The following is a 20,892-nucleotide window of genomic DNA, read 5'->3' on the forward strand; positions in this document are numbered from 1 at the left end:
GCATAAGAAATGATCGGAAGTACTTGTATTTCTGTCCAGAGTATTGCTGGATTGCTTCTTGGACACTCAATCTGTGGACTTTATGGGGAAAAAAAATAATTATAGAACCTTTTCAGATCTTTGAAACAGGGTTGATTAAAATCTTCACTCTTCCATGGTCTGCTCAAGCATTTATTTTAATCGGTGATTTTCAAAAATAAAACAAGACACAGTGCCTGCTTAGAGAATGTTTATTACTTGAACGTGTAGTCATCTGGTTGGTTACTGTATCTTATACTAAGTTTTATACAAGTTCTTCTGGTGTAAAGCCTGACTAGATGCATCTGCTATCCTTAATGTAATTTAGTCAAGTTCTTTTGTAGAATCAGATAGCTGAAAAAGCCAGAACTTCCAAAGAACAAGTGCTTCTCAAAGACGCTTTCAAAGTGTGTGCACTTAGAGGGGCGTTGTTACATGTGATTTTTGTCGGAGCATATACAAGGAGTGGGACCTTAAATCAGAATAAATCTTTTAGACTAAGAACTAAGTTTGGGTTTTACTAAACACAGTAAGCTTGCAAGAAAAGAACTGCAGCAAAAGACCCTACATGACTCTAACAGTATCTTTCCCCATCTGAAGCAGCTTACTAAACTGGATTTTCTGATTAGTCACTTGGTTCAAGCAAGGTAACGGTAGTGTAATGCTTTCGATGTGTCTGAAGTATTGTGTCACATGAAATTCTTCATTACTTCGTGCTTTACCCTGCAGCACCTTGGATATTTCTGATTGAATTAAATACTTTAAATACTCTAGGGCTTAAAGACCTAAAATAGACACTGTTAGGATTGTGCCTTAGTTATTCCAGAAGGGTTTTCATCCTCACCAGGAGGAGAGAAAATTTTAGTGAATGAAAGTGGAAATCTTTGGCTTTCTTTGCATAAGAGAAAATGTTGCACACAACTACTGATTGTCTTCATGTTCCACTTGTTCAAACTAGAAAGCATGGATGGAAAATGATTAATATGCTTTCCTTAATTTATCAGTATTTCTTCAATTGAGGTATTTAGTGGAGAGATTGATTTAGAAAATGTCATTTGTTTATCTTGTAAGTCTTGTGTGCATTGATTTGCATTGTGGCAAAGGGCATGTGAAATACCATTTGTGCTTGTCCAAGCACATATGACTCAAATGTATACAATGCAGAACAAATGAAAATGAGAGGGAGAAATTACATTCTCTGTCTAGAATTTTGTAGCCCTGCCAAGATGATGAGAAAAGGGTTGAAGAAATTATATGTAAAATTTTGCTTTGGAAATAAGCCCTTTCTACCATCCCTTCAAAGAAGGGATACTTTTAGGAAAGCCTTACCAACCTTTTCAAAACACCCAATGCCTTGGTGAGCCCAGGAAGCACTTACTTTCAGAAGCTGCCTGGACAGTTTGATTGTCTCACTTCTGTTGTTTGGAAAGGCAAAGTTAGTCCTTTAATTATCGTAACTGTTGTCTCTTTCAGACCCTTAAGATTAACATTTATCATGCTGAGATTTGGGCAGCACCTCATCAAGCCCTCCGCGGTCTTCCTGAAGACTGAACTTTCCTTCGCTCTCGTGAACCGGAGGCCGGTGGTCCCAGGGCGTATCCTTTCAAGCAGCACCTCGCCGGTGGGCACCCGCGCTCTCGGGAAAAGCAGGAGGAGCTCGGTGCACTTGGAAGGCCAGGTAGGATGCTACGCGGGTTTATTCTGCAACCAGGCAGTGGAACGTGATGCGCTTGATCAGTGTTGCAGAACTGCTCCAAACAGTTGCTTAGCAACTGTGACCTTAGAGGTGAATTTCTATTGACCTTTTCGCCACAGAAGATGTATAAACAACCAGGTGCTACTAAAAGCATTTTAAAGTGTATCTGAGGTGGTACTGCTTAAATTTCATATTATGCTAAGTAACATATCCTGCTTCCCTTTTAATAATGTCACTTACGTTTAGATGTGGTAACTTCTTTACGGAGGATTTTCAACTTCTCATAGCTAAATGTACACAATTTGTCGAGTGGCAACAGAATCCTGAATGAAAACTCTTGGTTTTTTTGGGACAGATTGCTTTTATTAATTTAGGTAGGAATGGATTAAATCCACCATCTGTAGAGCGCACACATCGCCTGAGGAAAAAATGAAGCCCCATGTTGTAAGTAAAATTCTCAGTTTAGAAACTGTGCAGGAACTTGACTCTGCAAGATGCTAAATGTACCTATTTCATGTGTTTTGTAGTGAGGCATATTATTTTCCAGTCAAAACCCTGCTGCTGTGTAACTTGTGCTGATTTCAGTAGCTGGAGGTGAAAATTCTGAGAAATACTCAAGACTGATAATTTCCATAGAGGTCTATGGTAAAATTTTAGTAGAGACTCGGGCAATGGCTGAATGTGTTTTATGAAAAGAAGAAAGTCATGTGGAGTTTACTGAAAGCTTTCTTGTTCTTCTGCACTTTTATGTTGTTTCTTTCATAAATTAATGTATGATATAAAATTTAGTCACCTCTAATGTATTTTTTTAAAACCCATAAATATGTTTCTTCTGAATTATGGAACCTTCCTCTCCTCCCATCACTTCTGGAGATTATAATTGTTCAATGTAGAAATTCTCTCCACACCTGCCTTGAATGGTGTCTGTCTACCGAAAATCAGACGATTTGGTTATAGGAGCATGGCGAAGTGCATAGACTTTGTAGAAACTTCAAAGGTGTTACTATCTCACCCATATATTTTAATGAATTAAATGAATAGATCTTCTTAACTTCACGTTTCAGAAGTATATGATGTAAATTTCTGTGATTTATAGATTTTTCATTAAAAAAAACCCCACAACATTTTCAAAGCTATCTAAAGACAGTATCACGTCAGTCACTGTGAGATGCAGAGCCTGTAAACACCTGAGCAGTATGTTGGTAAATGCATTATCCAGATCAGAGGGTAAATAAAATGCTATCTGTATTGTGTGTGGAAATTTTAAAAACAATAGTTAATGATTCTTTTCAATTAATCAGTGAAGTGAACAATTGAGTCTGCTCTTAAAAAATAGAGAAGAGCTGTTTCTCATGAAAGATACTTGGTTTAAAGCTTTGTGAGCACCTAGTAATGACAATTTAAGCAGCCTATAAAACTTAATTATTACAAGCTTCTTTCCTTCTTAAATAATTAAAGATTGTAAACTCTAGTTGTATAGTTATTGCTGACTGGTTGACAGATACATTTATTTGCTCAGGTTTAGCTTTGTTATCCCCTAATGAGTATTGCAGCATATTTTATAGTGTCACTTTGTTTTAATAGCTCACGTGTTGTAATATATAATGCAGTTTTTGTTTCTCCATTGAATAAATGTTCAGGTAATAAAAACTCAACTCTTTCCTTTTCTCATTACAATTAGAAAGGATCTTGATGCAAAGGCTAGAATACAATATGTAAAATAGAACAATTTGCAGTTGTAAGCTTTTAAAATGTCTGTATAATGCAGCATTCGTCTGGAGACCTGACAGTAACAAGTGTATTTTCTTTGTTTTATTGCAATAATTTTATCTGCCTTGTCTTTGGCACACTTGTGACATTACTCTTTTCTTTTTTTTTTTAAGTAGAAAATAAAATATTAATGTGTGTGAATTAGAGAGACAAAGGAATTCAGTTTGAAAGCCAGCTCACTCCAGGTGGTGGCTTTAATTAACTAGTAAGGTTGAAATTCCATCTTGAAACGGAACGTGGGATTGGAGTTGTGAATTTGCTGTAATAATTTCAAAATAAAGCTGTACTTGGGGAAAAAATTCCGTCAAGATGGTCTAGTGGAGTTCAGTGTTCATGATTTGAGCAATGCCAAAGCATGTTTGTTCAATTAACACATTGCAAAGTTGTGTTTTGTTTATTTCCAGCTGCCAATGCTGTGAGTTCAGTTTGACACTTGAAAGTCAAACTGTGCTAATAGTAACTAAAAGCAGGAATAGTAAGAGCTTAGTATTCATGGTAAGGAAAGAGTTCCTCTGTTCCTGGAGAAAGCTGCCTCAATTGTCCCAGCATCAGACTTCCTGTCTAATGGATGCGTGCTAGTTCATGCACTCAGGAACCTGTTCATTTAGAGGATGCCTTTGAGTGAAGATGTGATTATTGCAGGTTTTTGACTAGGAAATAGCTGGGATCTTACTATGGAATAAAGGATATCTGGCATTCAACTGGAATCTCTTACCGCGTAAGCTAAAATAAGTGCATGTGTTTGACAGTAGTGGCATAATTATTCGCCTCTGGCACAACCAAACGGGGAGGGAGAGCTACACACGGTCAGCGTGCAGGATTAGTGCGTGTTCCCCGCAGGACAGCCAGTCCCTTTGCTGTCACCTAATAGGAAGATGGTTAAGGCTTAGAGGTGTCTGACCACAGTCTCTCTGAAGACATTGTCACTCACTCCCATGACAAAATGAGGAGTGTGTGCCTCCTCTGTTCTTGCGTGTAGTTCAAAGGAAAGACGGTGCTTCCCGGCCTCTTCTACTCGTCTCTCGTATTTCAGAGCAACCAGGCGCATGGTATTGGAGACAGTCTTGATTAATGAGAGATTGTTTTTTGAGATGTATTTTTATGTTGATTTTATGTTTTGAACAGAAGTGGTATGGTTTTGTTTTGCTAAGTCTGTGAATTGTTATGGAGCCCAGAGTCTAGGTGAGAATACTGTATGCAGTGCACTTCTTAGCAGTTAGCTTGGGAGCGGGGAGGAGATGAGCTGGTTATTGTATAGGCTTGCTGGGATTTGTACACTTATACACAGGTACCAATACTATTTTCTATGAAAAGTAGAGTCCCTGTTTCTTTTAAGTTTTGTAAGCTTACTGCTCTGCAAAGAGTGATTGTGAAGGAAGTCGTTTGTGGCTCCCTTGAACAACTACGTAGTTGTTTTAGAGGAGGTAGCTATTCAATAGCTGGAATAGGGCAGGGATGTGCCTGGAGTCAGCAAATCCATTGTTTCTGTCTCACAAAAGGCACAAGACGAACTGAATCAGCTCATGCAACCAACATGAGCTAAGCTTCTACTTGTCATCCTAAACTCTTTCATTCATAGCGTTGCTGCATCCATAGTTCGGAGCAGAACTGTAGTGTCTTTTTAAAGAAAATCTATCTGTTCTTTGACAGGGACTTCTTGCTCTTTAATATGGTAAAAAGTACTGTGTGAATGACCTACGTTTTTATTCATGTTTTCTTAGCCATACGTCTTAGCTTTACATGGTTTTGCTCACATCGGCAATAAATATGAACTGTTATTTTTATCACTGCCTTTCTCATTGCATTGTGCAGAGTCCTTGCTTTCATCTGGTGTTAAACATGAAAAATGAATTTGAACATTAGTAGAATCCATTTGGGGACTAGGACTTTTTATTATAAATAAAATTATTCATTTGTTATGTCCATTTTTTTTTCAGTAGACAAGGTATTGATCTTTGTGTTCAGGATGCCATAAGAAGAACTAGCACAAAAGGAACACAGCAACATTTGTAAATTGATTGAATGCAATACGCAATGACAGAGACAAACATCAGATCTATGGCAATACTATATTATACAAAGCATTTTTCAGCAGTTTATTGAATTGGTTATTAAAAAGAACAGACTTTCCAGCTGGGAACAATGAGCTGAGGGTTATAAAGACCAAGCAATTTTATAGAAAGTTGTGGTGGACGGTGTGGCTTCTTCAGTAAGTGCACATGTATGTGTGCGTAATGAATTAGAATGAACACTTTACAGTAATTTTTCGTCTGGCATTGATTAAGAAAAGATTTTTCCATTTAAAAAGAAAAAGACAAAAAAAAGGAAGGTAGTTCTTAACTGTTGTATACTGTATTTTGCTGGATTATTTGGTCTTGCTATTTCCATAGAGGTCTGGTGTTCTCCACCAGAAATTATTCTGATTGTGGGGAACAGGCCATATATAAAACCCCAAAGCATGTGATATATTTTCTGGCAACTTCATCACTATATGAAGTTAATGGTCATTATTTGTTGCTCAGACAGTGTGCTGTACTGTGAGTTACTGCAGCTTGTTCCTTTTATTAATGAGCAGAGAAAACATGAGTTGAACCAGATGCTCCTTCAAAGACTTGGTAACACCCTAAGCTGCGTTGTAATTGTTCTGGGTCTGTTGTGGGTGGGATGGCATCAGGGTCATGCAATGTAAGGATAACATCTGCTTTGTCTGCTTGTTGAGCTTCACTGTCATATGCTGTCAGAATCACCCTGTTTCTTGAGACGGGCATATTCTGTATCGTCACAGATATTGTCATCATGATTTTCTTAAAAAGATTTGCAGTTAAAAAGAACTAATATTTTTGATTAGTATTGTTTGTTAATATATTTTAAAAGCAATTTTTAATTTAGTTACAGTCCTGACCGAATTTCCATTGAAGATAGCACACTGGCTGTGGAAAGAATAGTAGTATTCTCTCACAAGTTTAGTTGAAAACCGTGGTGTTTAGCATGTATATGAAATTTTTATTCTTCATAAAGTTACAGAGCTGCTGTTTACTGTGATTTAGTTAGCTTGTACATTGCACATTTATCACATCTGTATTTATACTACGTAATTATGAATTTTATGGTTTTTAGCCTAAACAAGTGTTAGTATTTACCGTAAAACTAAAATTCAGAAAATAAAATACAGTTATATTGCAGAATATATATATTTGCATTTACATATTGCAATAATGTATACTGCATTGTTACAACTACACATTATACATATCGAACCCTGTGGGAAAGTACTCTTTAGTGCTTGTTACAGAAGCTTCATATGCATTACTGTTATTATTAGTTTACTTTAGCACAGTGCTAAGGAGCAGTCATGCTTCTTTTGGCTCTTTAGCAAAGAACTAAAAATAAGGGGTTTAGGTAAGGACTTTGTAACACAAAGATGATGCTGGAGATAGCAAGGGAATCACATGGAGACAGAAAATATTGTTTGATACAATAAGGAGTGAAATACTTATAGGAATTTCTCAAAATGTTTAGTGATTCTAGAAGAAGAGAGTAGGAAGAGGATGAAGTACCTTTGCTGATGTAGAAAAGACCTCCTGAATGGGAAGAACACATATAAATGACGGATCTTGTGTGAAAATGTGGGACAACTATAGAATATATTTCTTCATCAGGAATGCAGAAGAGATTCAGACTTACTTTCTGTATTGTCAGTATTTGATAAATTCTTTTTGAGACACAGACTGAAGCTGTTGAGTATCAGGGAAAAGTCCCAAGTTGTTCTTTGTTTAGTTTTTTGTTTGTTTGTTTTGTGTTTTTTTTCTTCAGATCCCACATAAAGCTTTTCCATGACTCTTCTTTATATGAGCAGTCCTGATGCCTCAAATGGGACTTATTAATGCCATAATGTTTAATTGCACAAATGAGAGTAAGAAAAACAGTTCCTCTGCTTTATCATTTTTAGCTAAATTAAACTGTGTTGCGCAGAGGCTAAGGAGTGGGACTGCAAGCCAGTAGATCAGCTTCACTATATTCTCAAGCTACCTTCTGGGAAAAAGGTTCTCCTCAAACAGCCCGAAGAACGAGTGCTCCAGTCTGTGTATGCAAACCACTTGAATTTAGTGGTGATAGAGAGGCCAGTTAATTATCTCAGGGCTGGAGTCATTTTGTTTGCAGTCTACAAACAAAGAGATGGTGTTTGACTCGCATTAAGAAATGCTGCTTCTGAAGATAATAGATTCAGAGCTCTGTGCACAAAAGCTTGTCTGTCTGTCTTATTGGTAGGAATGGAGTTCAACTGTGTCATTTGGTCTGATAAAAATACTTTCTCTTCCTTCAAATCTTGTCTTGCTTGAAAGGTGCTCACTGTTGAAGGAGAATGTACTTCACCGTAAGAATTTGCCTATTCTGTTTGCATTGTTATCGTTGCATTAATGTAATGGTGTTGATGAAAATCCCATTCTAAGTGCTTTGTACCAGCATTTTAAATAGAAAGGGAAAAATGAAAATAGTGAAATCAGAAGTGTTTTATGCTGATTTGCAAATGCAGTAAGTTACCAACTAAGTTACTCATTTACATACATTCAGCAGATTAGTGATAAGAATTTCTCAGATTGTAGCACAACCTATGTTTGAAGAGGTATTAAAAAAGCTGTCTTAAGGCCACATCTGGGAAAGGCAGTAGCTCCTAGGTTGCAGCCTGGTGCATCTCACCAAATGCTATGGAGGGATGAGTCTCTTATCAGTGATGTGTTCAACTGATGTTCAAACTTAGCTGTATAGGGAATAATGAGATCTCTGAAAAATGGGTTTCTAAGCTATGTATTGTAATAGCTTGAATCTGTGCAATTAAATTTCTTGGCTACGTTGCCAATATATGCTGAAATCCAGCTAAAACATTCCAATTCCATTTTTGTCTAATTCCTTTTATTCACATGTTTGTCATCATCATAGTTTGGAACTTATAAATGACTTACAGAAAACTACAGTTTTGTAGTAACTGGCTTAAGTGAGTTTACTTTGAGGTTCCTGTCATTGGGGTGACAGAGGTATCTGTAAAGAAGAGTTTACCCATTTATATTTGAGCATAGCAAGAAACCTGGCTAAATGTTTAGTGACAAAAAGCCTCATCCTAAGGAGCTGGAAGAAGTCAAGTTTAAAAGACAGAGGAGCAAAGCTATGTAGAAAGAAGTAAAATTAAGAGGTAGCAAACTTTTGTATGAAAAGTGGCAGGGAAACTGAGGTGGGATTCAGAAAATGTACAATGAGTGTTTCCTTTGAGGATTAACACAATAATTGACATTCTTGTTTAAAAAATGGTGAAGTCCTGTTCATAAATAATGAATACTTTTAGTCCAGCAGTTATTTTCTAGTCTAGTAGAGAGAAAATTTGTAATTGGTGTGGTTATTGAACAAACCTGTAATTTTATCCTTTTTATCACATCAGTAAACGCAAGGAAACTCCACAGCCATAAACGGACAATAGATAACAAATACAAAGGAGGTGTCTGCTGCCGTTGCAATTTTGCCACTACAGAAAATCTGCATCAATAGCAGATAACCATGTGCTTTGCGTTCAGGTACCAATTACCATGAACTTTATAGAAGAAAGGAATAAAAAGAATTTTATTTTCTTCCTCAGCACATAAATGGATTTAAATTCAGCTTTTTTTATTCTTTTGTTTCAAGTAGTTTTTGGCTAATGAAGGAGGTGACAGTTAACAAGCCCTTCCCGTTACAGTTTGTGCATGTCTAGGACCTTTTGTCCTCCACTTAGCCGTCAGAACGCGATATGCAGCACACACATAGTTAAGTGAGTCTGGGCAAGGTATTGCATGGCTTGCTCTTACGGCAGAATATAATTAACAAAGATGATTGGAATACATGGTTATTCATAATAGATGTCACACAATTACCATAAGTAATGCAATACATGCAAAATCTCCATTTGTAATGAAAATAGATTTGCTGGAAAGTCAATTGGAAATTTCATTTATTGCTTATTGTTTCTAGCATATTGGAATATTTTGTGCTATTCAGTGTAATACATCTATGTGTTTTCTTCAAGTACATATTTTTTAAGGCATCTGACATGGATTTGCTGTTGCAACTCCTAAGAGAAGATCTAGCCATACAATGTTAAACTGTCATCTCTTCTGTTTGCTTTGAAGAGCCTAATATATAGTATTTTTATGTTGAAACACACAGTGATATTCCTTGGTGTACCAAGATTATAATCTAAATAAGATATTTCATAATTTCACAAGTAATCATCTTGTACTCCTAATATTTAAAGGACCTCTGTTGTGGTTTAACCCCGGTTGGCAGCTAAGCACCACCCAGCCAATCGCTCGCTCCCCTCAGTGGGATAAGAAAGAAAATTGGAAGGGTAAAAGTGAGGAAAAGTCATGGGTTGGAGATGAGACAATTTAACGAGTAAAGCAAAAGCTGCATGGACAAGCAAAGCAAAATGATGAATTTATTAACTACTTCCCATCGGCAGGCAGGTGTTTGACCATCTCCAGGAAAGCAGGGCTCCATCACAGGCAACGGTGACTTGGGAAGACAAATGCCATCCCTCTGAATGTCAACCCCCTTCTTTCTTCTTCCCCCAGCTTTCTATACTGAGCATGACGTCATATGGTGGGGAATATCCCTTTGGTTAGTTGGGGTCCCAGCTGTGTCCCCTCCCAGCTTCTTGTGCACCCCAGCCTGCTCACTGGTGGGGTGGTGTGAGAAGCAGAAAAGGCCTTGACTCTGTGTAAGCACTGCTCAGTAATAACGAAAACGTCCCTGTGTCATCAGCACTGTTTTCAGCACAAATCCAAAACACAGCCCCGTATCAACTACTGTCAAGAAAATTAACTCTACTCCATACGAAAGGAGTACAACTTCCAACATTGAAGAAGGAATAAAAGGACATGCCATGTATATGCAAAATAAGCAGGAATGCTCTCTAACCATACAGAAATGAAGGAATGGTGCACTGTGATGTGTCATCCTTCTCCGGGTACTCCTTCTCCAGGGTATAAAGGGTGATAAATATGCCATAGCCTAATCTCTTCAGGCTACCTGGTGTACATGTCAATCCTTTGAGGGTAAATCCAATTTACTGTGTTCCTCCAGTGAGTGCAGATGCAGAGGTCTGAATAGAGTCCAGTCACTGGCACAGATTTCTTCAGAAGCATCTTAAAACTGTTCACAAAAGGAATATTTCGAACACAATTGCTTTACTCTGAAGCAGTACTAGACTTCTGGATACTTGTGCAAAAGAACTTGAGTTTCGAGGTGCAAGGCCTCGACTCTGTTTGACGTCACCCATTCTGGCATCTGTTGTTTTTTTAGGTAGGACAAAGTCCTTCCCTCCCTCTTTTTCTCCTCTCCACCTCTGTAGCCCGGTTAACTCGTGCCCAGGAGTCTGCTTTCCTCCACTGCCTGCTCGGGAAGGTAGCACATATAGTATCTCCCACCTTGCTGTGTGCGCAAAGCTTCTCAGTTGTGCTCCTTCGTTTGCTTAGGAAATACTTTCTTCTGTGCATTTGAACTGGCAGGTGAGACTATCAAAGACAGTGATTCTAAACGGCCCTATAATTGCTTTGCAGAGCTTTAGCAGAGGGTCAAGCACCTTGTCTGAGCAAGGTAATTGGGTAAATTATGTTTTAATAAGTTGTCTTGTGTAAAGCTAGATACGAACATAGCAGACAATGGAGGCTTTGTTGTAAAATGAGGCTACAGTAGGAAATGGAGTGCGTATTTCAGTGATACAGATGTCTTTCACTTTATCACTTACACCGTGTCTGGATTTCTAAGGTGGCACAAGTGGGTGTAGTCTGCCATGCATTTGCTAATGTATTTTACTTTTTGGTGTTCCTTGTAACCTGCTGATTTCCACTGTTTCTGATCAAAACGTATAAACCTCTGCACCTCTCAGAGTGAGCTCTCTTGAACAGATGTTCGTGTTGTACAATAACACTCAAAAATTCCCTTACTGATATGCTGCAGTTTAACATCATACTGCGTTCAGACAAGTGACCTCTCCGCAGAAACTGCCTATGAGCAGTTAGTTTTAGTTCAGGATTTATTATCTTTATCAGTTAATAATTGGGAATATATTGAGATGACCTCATTGCTATTTGTTTCATAAAATTGGTAATTATGTGCAACGAGCATGAGTTTAAATAGGTGAATTTGGAAATTCTGCTTTTTGTGCAGCCTGGTCTGATGAACTTCATGTAGCTGAGTACAAGGTTTTGCTCTACTGTCTATGTGAAAATGTAGCTATTTCTGAGAGTATTTTACAAATGTGTCATTGAATGGTAGAATTTGCCTGGTTGCAGGGAAAGCATATATGCCACGTTATATATTTTGATTATGCCATAGAAATTAATATTGCCGAATTCAGGCGTTGCAGTTGAGTCGCTATAAGCACACATTTCAGGAACACTTTCTTAGGCCCAGTTTTGTTAACGATGATTCAGTTGGAATAGGACTTAGCTCATTTGGTATGTAGCTCACTTTACTACATTCATACTCCAAGGATAAATTGAGAAAAAAATATTGTAAGGTTGTAGTTCAGTAAATAAATGGCATTCTTGACCGAGAAGAAACCCAGAGCCCAATTGTGAAAACATTACATTTCTGTTGATACTATTGAATTCAAAATCATGTGTGATTTGGGGAGCCAGAGGAAGACAGGAGAAGTAGAGAAAGGAGAGAGGGGAAAAAGGTTTGTATTTGCCTTCTTACTTTTGACCTTTCAGGCCCATCTGGGTGGTGTTTATACAGTTATGCAGCTTCTTTTACAGTACACTTCTTATTTTTCTCTTTTTTTTTGAGGGGAAGGAGTGTGGGGAAAGTTCATTCAGTGTCTTGATTTCAGAAGCTTGAAGACCTCAAAATGTAGTGAGACTTGTGATATCACAAAGAGTATATGATATAGAATCTATGATATCACAAAGAGTATATGATATAGAATCTATGATTCTATAAAAGAACTTGCCAGAACGTAAGATTTGACTAGAGAAAGTTGAAAAATTACTTGATCATACCTATCTATATGGGAACAAAATTTCCAGGAATAAAAGTCTTACACTAACAAAGGCATCAATAAGAGCTGTAGCTGTAAATTTGAAGCTGGAGATACAAGATCTATTAGCAGTGAAGTTTTCTTGTGTTTTGGGGTTTTTTTTTTGTTTGTTTGTTTTTTTAAAATATTGAGAGTACCTTACTGTCTGAAACAATTTGCTGGAGTTGAGGAACATTTGTTATTATTTGGTACTTTGAAATCAACATTGGATTTCTCTTTAAGGTTAATAAGAGGCTATTATCTTCATGGAGGAATGATGATGGAGTTTGTAGGTTGACATGGAGGAAATCGGAATAGTTGATCTCTCTCACTGGCTGAATGATGTGGACTCTTGGTGGTACAACAATGAGGTGCAACATTTTGGGCCATTTTCAAGTCTTCAAAATGAAATCTCATCTTTAGAAGAAAGATTGATATAAGATGGAAGGAAAAGATGTAGATTAGGAAATGAAGTCAAGATAATTAGATAACCTTTCAAAGAAGAGGTGGGCCTTATTTTTGAAGGGGTATCATTTAACTTCGAAAATAATAATGGAGAATTACAAATAAAGCAACTTTATTGAGCTGCAATTTGATATTCCTTCCAGGAGCTTGAAAGGGAACATAAAGTTACTCTATTGCTAGCTAAACACTTAACATAACTTCTGTGAATTGCATTCAATGTATAACAAGATTGAATTAGTTTGAACTGCATCTGAAAGACTGATGTTTTGTGATATTAATTTTGCCTATTCATGAGGACATAGCAGGATACCTCTGCCAAGCATTACCTACTCATTGACTGTTTGGGTTCAAGGACCACCAGCAATGTCGAAAACGGTCTAACAGTTTGTTGTTAGAGCCAAGTGCCTTATGTCTCAGTGTTCTGTTGAAATTTGTGACAGAAAGTCCACCTATCAAATTTGCTCAATGGAATTACATGTTCATTTTCCCTCCCACCTCACAAATTATCCCCAGGTAGTGCAAACGAAAGACAAAATGAACGCAAACTTTTTGTATACGTCTTTTGCATAGCTGCATTGCGGCGGAGGGAGATTATAGTGGGAGCAAAAACTTTGTAAGCAGTTTGAAATAGGATCAATATATTTTTGAAATTACTCTTTAAAAAAAAAATTAATGAGAGACTTCAAACATGGCTGTTTACACTGAGTTACAGAGGAACTAGTAGAGTATTGCATGAAGGCGTTTCTTGTTGGGTGTTGTGTTTTTTTTCCTCCAGTCACTTTGAATGAATGTAAAACATGGAATTGCCTCCCTTCTTACGTAGTATGAAGACTTTTTTTTTTTAAAGTACTACCTAATTAGTATCCGGTTATGTGGAAGGATGCTAATGGCATCTCCGCTCAATTAATGTTTCCCTACTATGAAGCTATCAATATTAATAAAATAAGTTATACTTGCTTGTCTTTCATAAAAAATTCTGAATTTGACCTGGAGAAAGTTCATCACAAAAATATTGTGGAGTTGTATAATTCTATTTTTATCTTAATCTGAGACAGCAATAGAACACTGCTGACTTAGCGTAATATTTTGCTGAGGTTATTTTAGCTTAGCAAACTGCAAAAGTATCCCCTTTTCCTCTACAGTTCCTGAAAAAAAATAAAATGTAATGCATTTAATATCGATTATGACTTGCTTATAAATGTGGTATGGTGTTGAATCTTTTTTTAAATGTGGAGAAATGTGCTTCTTATGTGAAGGTTAGGTATTAACTAAAAAGATCCAATGCAAACAGATGTTTGCAGAAGCAAAAACCAAGAAATAGCTTAAAATAGCATTTGTGTATTCAGTTGAAAGAGAAAAATGGGAGAGAATTTTGAACTAAACTGCACTGCTTTCCTTAGTGCTTATAACACCTAGCTTGGTTTTTATCATGTAGATCAACTAGTCATCTATTGCTTAATTTTCTTGATTTTTACAGAGTTAAAAGTTGGGGGAAATGTTTTAGTTGAGTTGTAGTTATTAACAATAATGAAGTTGTCACAGATCTTATTGAGATTGGAGCACCATAGAGAGCACAAATCAGACTGTGTTTGTTAGAAAGTGGGCTCAGGTTGGCCTCTGAAGACATCTTGCATGGAAATAATGAGTTTTTTGTAATGAATGAGGGGCTGTAGCACTATGTGCAGATACGTATTTTTATGCTCTGCTCCTTCATCTACTTGTAAAGTTCTCTCTTGTGATAATTGTTTTTATAACATTTATTACATCTTTGTATACAAATCTTAAACTTATTTGACCCATTTTAAACTATGGGGACACGATGCCAAAATGAAATATGTTTTTTCTGTATATGTGAATGATATGCTTAAGTCAAACCACTAGTGAGGGTCCAGGTCAGACTTTATTCATCCTTAAACAAAAAAAAATCTGATCCATTTATATGGCAGTCACAGCAGCATTATTTGTTTTAGTCTAAGCCTGATATGAGGTGTGGATTCTTTGTTCTAGTTGATGACAGTATATTTTTTCAATATTCATTGTTCTCTTAGAAGCCCATGGGTTTATCTGCTCATTCGTATGTGTTACAGTGCTTGCAGAGTAGAGGACAGTCTGTAAAACTGACTGCTAAAGGCGGGGGGGGAGGGTGTGTGTACAAATCCAGTGGATGATATGTAGCTGCCTTAGTTCAGAACTGGGAGAATTATATGTGGAACGTATTTGGAAGTGTATTGGGGTTCGATCCTCCTAAATTAAATAACAGGATGCATAATAATGAGTGTTTTGATATCAAATGAATATGAAGAGTCTGAGTGCTGTTAAATGAAAAAAGAAAAAAAATTATATTTTAACCCGCCAGTAGAAATGCAAGGGCCCCTTCTGTCCAATAGTTGAATTGCTGTCGTGCCTACATATTCTGAAAAACTGCTGCTTTGGAGTTGTTCCTTTGTTTATCCTAACATGGAGTTGGGGGAGTCAGGGGAAAAGCAATGATGTGACGTCCAACTTTGGGTATTTTCTCAGATCCTCCTTGATCTTTAACCATCACATTGATGGTACCTGGATGAATTTAACTTTGTACCTCAGCTCAAGTGTTGTCCGTAGGGGATCATTTTAGATTGCCTACAAGATACCAGGGTAAAGACAATAATATGATTTGATGATTGTGTTTTGTCACGACTGAAAAGGCACAGAGAGATGCTCTGGTTGTCTTTTTAAATAATGAAAGTCGAATCAGGATTGTCATCTGATCTGTAAGAGGACTCAGCAGCTGTAACTATCTTCCATCTCATTACTTCCACTTCCCTTTTGAAACTTTTTAATCTTTGCAAGACAAATTGTCAACTGTTGTAGATCACAAGTGTTTTTTGTGCCCATTTACTGCACAACTTAAGGATACATACTTATTCTTAAAATCTCTTCGCTGAGTTGGTGATTTTGTGAGGAAATGATATTCTTCTCAATTGTCATAGAGACCTCCTATGTTCCTTATCCCTGCAAGTTTGAGGAGAAAAATAATGATTTACCTAATCTAGTTATGTTTTTAATTCCTGTGATTGTTTAAAATAGTGTTTAAGGTTTTTTTAAGCCATATATGTTTAGCGGTTTAGATTTTCAAAGCCATCGCTGAGGTGATGATGAGTGACACCTGTGATAATAGTTTCCACTTGTGGGCAGTGGGAGGGCAGTTTCATCTACTGCAAAAGGATCGGGATTTGCTCTTCTTTAAGCAGGATGTGTATTCTGTTTATTCTTTACATTGCACCAGTTGATCAGTAGTCACAGCTTGTTGTCCATTTCTATCCACAAAGAAGGGTAGAAGACAGCTTAAGAGTAAGATACTCTTAAACCTGAGGAATTTGAGAATATTTTCCAGTTAGAATCCAGATATTTGGGAACACATGACCTTTAAAACCATGTAGTTAAAAGTGCTTTGTTTAAAAGCTAAAAATACCAGTACAAATACTGGACAGAAGAGAAGCAATGTGGAGATGTTTTGTGTTTTTTCTCATAAGAGACAGTGGGCATTTGACTTTCCTGTCGTAGGGCTGAGGAGGTTCCCCGTGGGTTCCTTGTCCCATAGAACTGGAGTGCAATAAAAGCCATCAGACTCATATAAACCTGATGTTATTCCAAATCTTGAATCTTAATTTTTGGTCGTTGTCAGTTGAGCTGCTGCACTCTGAAGAGCCTGTGCTGTCAGAGCTGCAGAATTCTGAATAGCTGTTTAAGAAGGTCCTTTGTGACTTCCTAATTATATTTCATGACAGTCCTGCTTTGTTCAGTATAATAATGAAACGGAAAACTTTCAAAATTAGTTTTAATATATAATATATGCAACACACTGATAAACCTTGAAAAACTGTCATTCACACAGAGTAATTAAATATCATTACCTTTAGTTACTACTGGATTGCCTGTATTTTGTTGAAGTAAGGGGAAGCATAAGTGTGCTGCATATACTGAAAGCAATTCAATTTGCCCAATTAGCAAAGTTTAAGATTGATTTCAGGGGCATGTTTCATCTTGTGATATTAGTTGTTTTGTGCTTCTTGATGTAAAACTGTTAGCCTTAAATGTTTTTCCTTTTTATATTGTTGAGGCATAATTTAACTCTAAAACTTTCTATGCAGATTCAGTTGAAAATTAAGTTTAAAATATCCATCTCATAGAAAATGCAGTCATCATCTTTCTGTCACACTCTTTGGAATTAGGTGTGCTGAATACTGAGGAGGTAATGTTTTGTGCTGTTTTCTTTAAAGATATTTGTAAACTCTGGTGCCTTGAATCTGCTCTGTTAGAAATTGATGCCCAAGGCCTGGTCTTCATCAATGTGCAGATGCGATGGTGCATTTGGCACTGACAAAAGGAAGTAGAAAAGTAATTAATTGAGTTTGACTCTGCAGATGGCAGTGGAGCTCAGCTCACCTCAGAATATAAAAATACCCCAGATGATGGACATTTGGAAGTTATTTCCAATAACTTGAAAATGTATTTTACTGAAGCTGTAGACACAGTAAGGAATAACTCCAAAACTGGGAGGCTGTTATTGCTTATTTCCCAGTTCCCTCCAATACCTTTGGCAGCTATGAGAGATTTAGAACAGTGAAAAAACAGGTAATCTGAAGGAAAACAATATTTTTTTTCCCCAGTTCTTCAGAAAACATACATAGATAGCTTAGTGAAAGAAAAATAATTAAACTTAAATAAACTCTTTAGATTTTCTGGGTCTGTATGATTGGCAGTTATTAACCAATTAACATTTCTGAATTTATTCTCCATAACTATATCAGTTTGGTTGTTTCAACTATATTTCTGTAAATTAGAGGTGCCAACATACATACATCACCCTGTAAGAGAGGCTAAGCTAATATGGCGAAGGAAACTCCATTATTTACCCAGGTCATGTTCAACAGGATTCTTGAAATTTTGCTCAACTAATGATTTAAATGATTTTTTAATTTTTTTTTTTTTAAGAATAAGAAAGCATTAATTGCTTTTTTTCAAATGACTTTTCATATCTGATTTCCACCTATTAAGTCATCAAACTTAACTTGTGAATACACTGTGGCAAGTTCTGGGGAGAGGAAGGGATATATCGTTTTTTCGTGTAGTGTTTGGTTGCCTTTTCTCTAGTTTTATACATGACTGAGTTATTTTGCTTAAAATCACATTGCCCATCAGTGGTTCAAGCTAGATAAAGAACTGAAGGACACACCTAGCATCTGCTGTAATCTAATGAATGTGCTTCTTTTCCCATACATAAAATACTGTAATGAATTAAAGAGAAGCTGATAAAAAGGTTGGTTTGGTCTATTAATATTAGGCTCAAAGACTCGTTTAGGAAGCAGCCAATTTGTAGCTAAGAGGAATGTTGCATTTTAATAAGCCTTTTGTGAGCTGGTAAACTACATTAATCTAACAAAGGTCTTGTCCCTACTTGTACTTTTTGTGGATTTTAAACATATTTTTCCTCGTATTAATCTTTCCGTTTCTCTGCCTATTGTGTGTATCTCATTTAGAAGATTGTGGTTGAGTGGAGATGCTCATTACAATCACAAAGACTATGATTTCTTAAAAAGTCTACTTAAATCAATACATACCTTTGATGGCTACTTAATGATTGTCTTAGAACTCTTTTTCTTTTCTTGTCAAGGAAAATGGTTTTGATGGGAGGAAAAAAAAAGCTGTGTTCATGCAAAACAAGTCTTTTAGATTGCTTGCCATAGTAGTTTGTTAGTAAATATTTATGTTGATAACTTGGAGTGAGCTTAATGTTTTTGAATATTAGGTATTAATAAAATAGCACTCTTTTTATGCCACAGTTGAATATGCTTTCTTTTTTCTTGTGATGGTTTTGATCCGCTACAGCAGGTTTTGAGCTGTATTGAGATATACTTTAAATCATTGCTTTCAAGAAGAAAATATTGCTGACATCAAAATTTCTCTTCTTTTTTCCTACCTGTTTTTCTACATAAATACTATATTCTCATCCTGCGTGCAAATAGCTCTAGTCCGTAATCAGTTTCCTATATCAGTTGTGGCTCTGTATTTGAGCTCTTGTTAGGATCTCTAAGACATAACCCATAGTAACACAGTAGAAAACAGATAAACTTTCTTAAGCTGTGAAGAATGCTGTGCTTCGGTATACCAAGTAAACTCATCATTACATCAGGATTTGATAGAGCTGAAAAGCTATTGTTTGAAGTTTCAATATATTTCATTGTTACAAATGAATATTCAAAATCATGATCCTTCTTTTAAATGGAGATGCATCACATTGACTCTAAAATCTAAATGATATGTGCTAGTTTCATTTGGAAGTATAATTAAGGTGTATAATGTCATTTAACTGTTTAATGAACTCTGTATAATGTAATGGAATACAAATATTTGACCTTCCTGACAGTGACTGATGGATTGAAGTTGCAGAGCATGATATCATTAGAATGTCAAATAACATCATTATTCATGATTATCAGGAATTATTCAGGTGAAATGGCAAACATAATGGAAAGCTATTATTTGTGTGTGGGCCACAGATTGACTTTCTTTGTCAGTGTCAGTCTCTCAGTGGTACAGAGGAAAGATAGTCAGATTTATTGAGTTACAAAGAATTAATGTTATAGGTTAAATAAATGTCAATAATATCAGAAATGTATTTTCAGTCAGGTCATGTGTTAAGTGTCTAAGAGTAACTACTAGTGATAATATTTTAACTCTGTTCTACTTTTACTTCTGCTAAATATTGAAAACATTTTTAGATTACAGAGTTTTGAAGCATAAGAATATATAAATAATCACAGTTTTGTGGATGACGTTTTTGATCAGTAGAAGGAAAAAATACGATACAGACTGTTTGCAGTGGAACTGTGATTTCACCCTTTATTCTCAGAAGCCTAAATGCAGAGTTCAGACTTTTGTTCCAAGAGGTCATTGTTTAGAATTTAAATTGAAAGCACAACTAGGTATTTTTCCTTCATTTAAATCCACAGAAAGTTGATGGCCTGGGTCAGGAACTACCACACACTTTCAAACAGGCCATCCAGATGCCTAAAGCTGAGCACGCACTTAGGCAGTTTGTTGCATCATGGCCTACAGAAATAAATGAGGAATCTGTGTTGACTGGAAAAACTAAGATCTTACACCCGAGACATGAATAAGCTGTGAAAAAGAATTTTGCCTATCAGGACAAAAACTGTAATAATGCTTTCTGCTGGATCTGAGTCATGACAAAAGATAATTTTGAGGCTTTAACCTGCAAATACCAGCTGCATCGTTCTCATCGATGGGAGATGGCATGCTTAAAAAGTGGCTGAAGGATCAGCTGCTATGATCACAGTGAAGACAAGATGAAACTGCAAATTATTTGACTGACTGCACAGATTAGCCATTTTTTTCAGAATTCGTGGAGTTTCCATAGAATTTTGGGGGATCTGTAATGCGTATTTCCTATACAAATTGACTTTTGTTAGTAACAGGTGGTCTACAGGCAGGATAGCAGGTGTAGCATGATATGGCCAAGGGTAGATCTTTATTTGATCTTAAAGGTCTTTTGTCTTTTCCAACCTAAACAATTCTATGGTTTTATGATTCTAGAGCAATACACAGTGAACAGGAAAGCTGTGCAGCAGTAATTGCATACCATGCTGTAGGATCACACGCTTTTATGTCACCTTATGTTGAGATGGAGTTGGGCCTTGGCTTTGGGTTGTATGATAGGGGTTCATAGCTTTACGCAGGGATAGGTTTCCCTATTTGCTTCGTATCACAATTACTACTTCTGTGCTTTGAAGCTTTAAAAAAGCCATGATGGACCATGGTAGATGGCTAAGACTAACAACCTCCCTAATCCTGACAGACACTTAGGTAAATAGATGCCATGTGAAGATATCAA

The 20,892-nt window shown here is 36.6% G+C and overlaps 1 protein-coding gene across 1 annotated transcript in view; it reads left to right on the forward strand.

Annotated features, from left to right (window-relative positions):
• The window catches only part of FHIT (fragile histidine triad diadenosine triphosphatase), a 485,571-nt gene that overhangs the window by 60,823 nt on the left and 403,856 nt on the right, over nucleotides 1–20,892 (forward strand). Inside the window, exon 2 of the mRNA XM_086619148.1 lies at nucleotides 1,492–1,613. Within this exon, the coding sequence (XP_086475274.1) occupies nucleotides 1,514–1,613 (100 nt within the window). The 5' untranslated portion in view covers nucleotides 1,492–1,513. The remainder of the gene's footprint in view (nucleotides 1–1,491; nucleotides 1,614–20,892) is intronic.

The sequence above is a fragment of the Tauraco erythrolophus genome, chromosome 12, assembly GCF_009769465.1.
Source record: "Tauraco erythrolophus isolate bTauEry1 chromosome 12, bTauEry1.pri, whole genome shotgun sequence".
NCBI lineage: Eukaryota > Metazoa > Chordata > Aves > Musophagiformes > Musophagidae > Tauraco > Tauraco erythrolophus.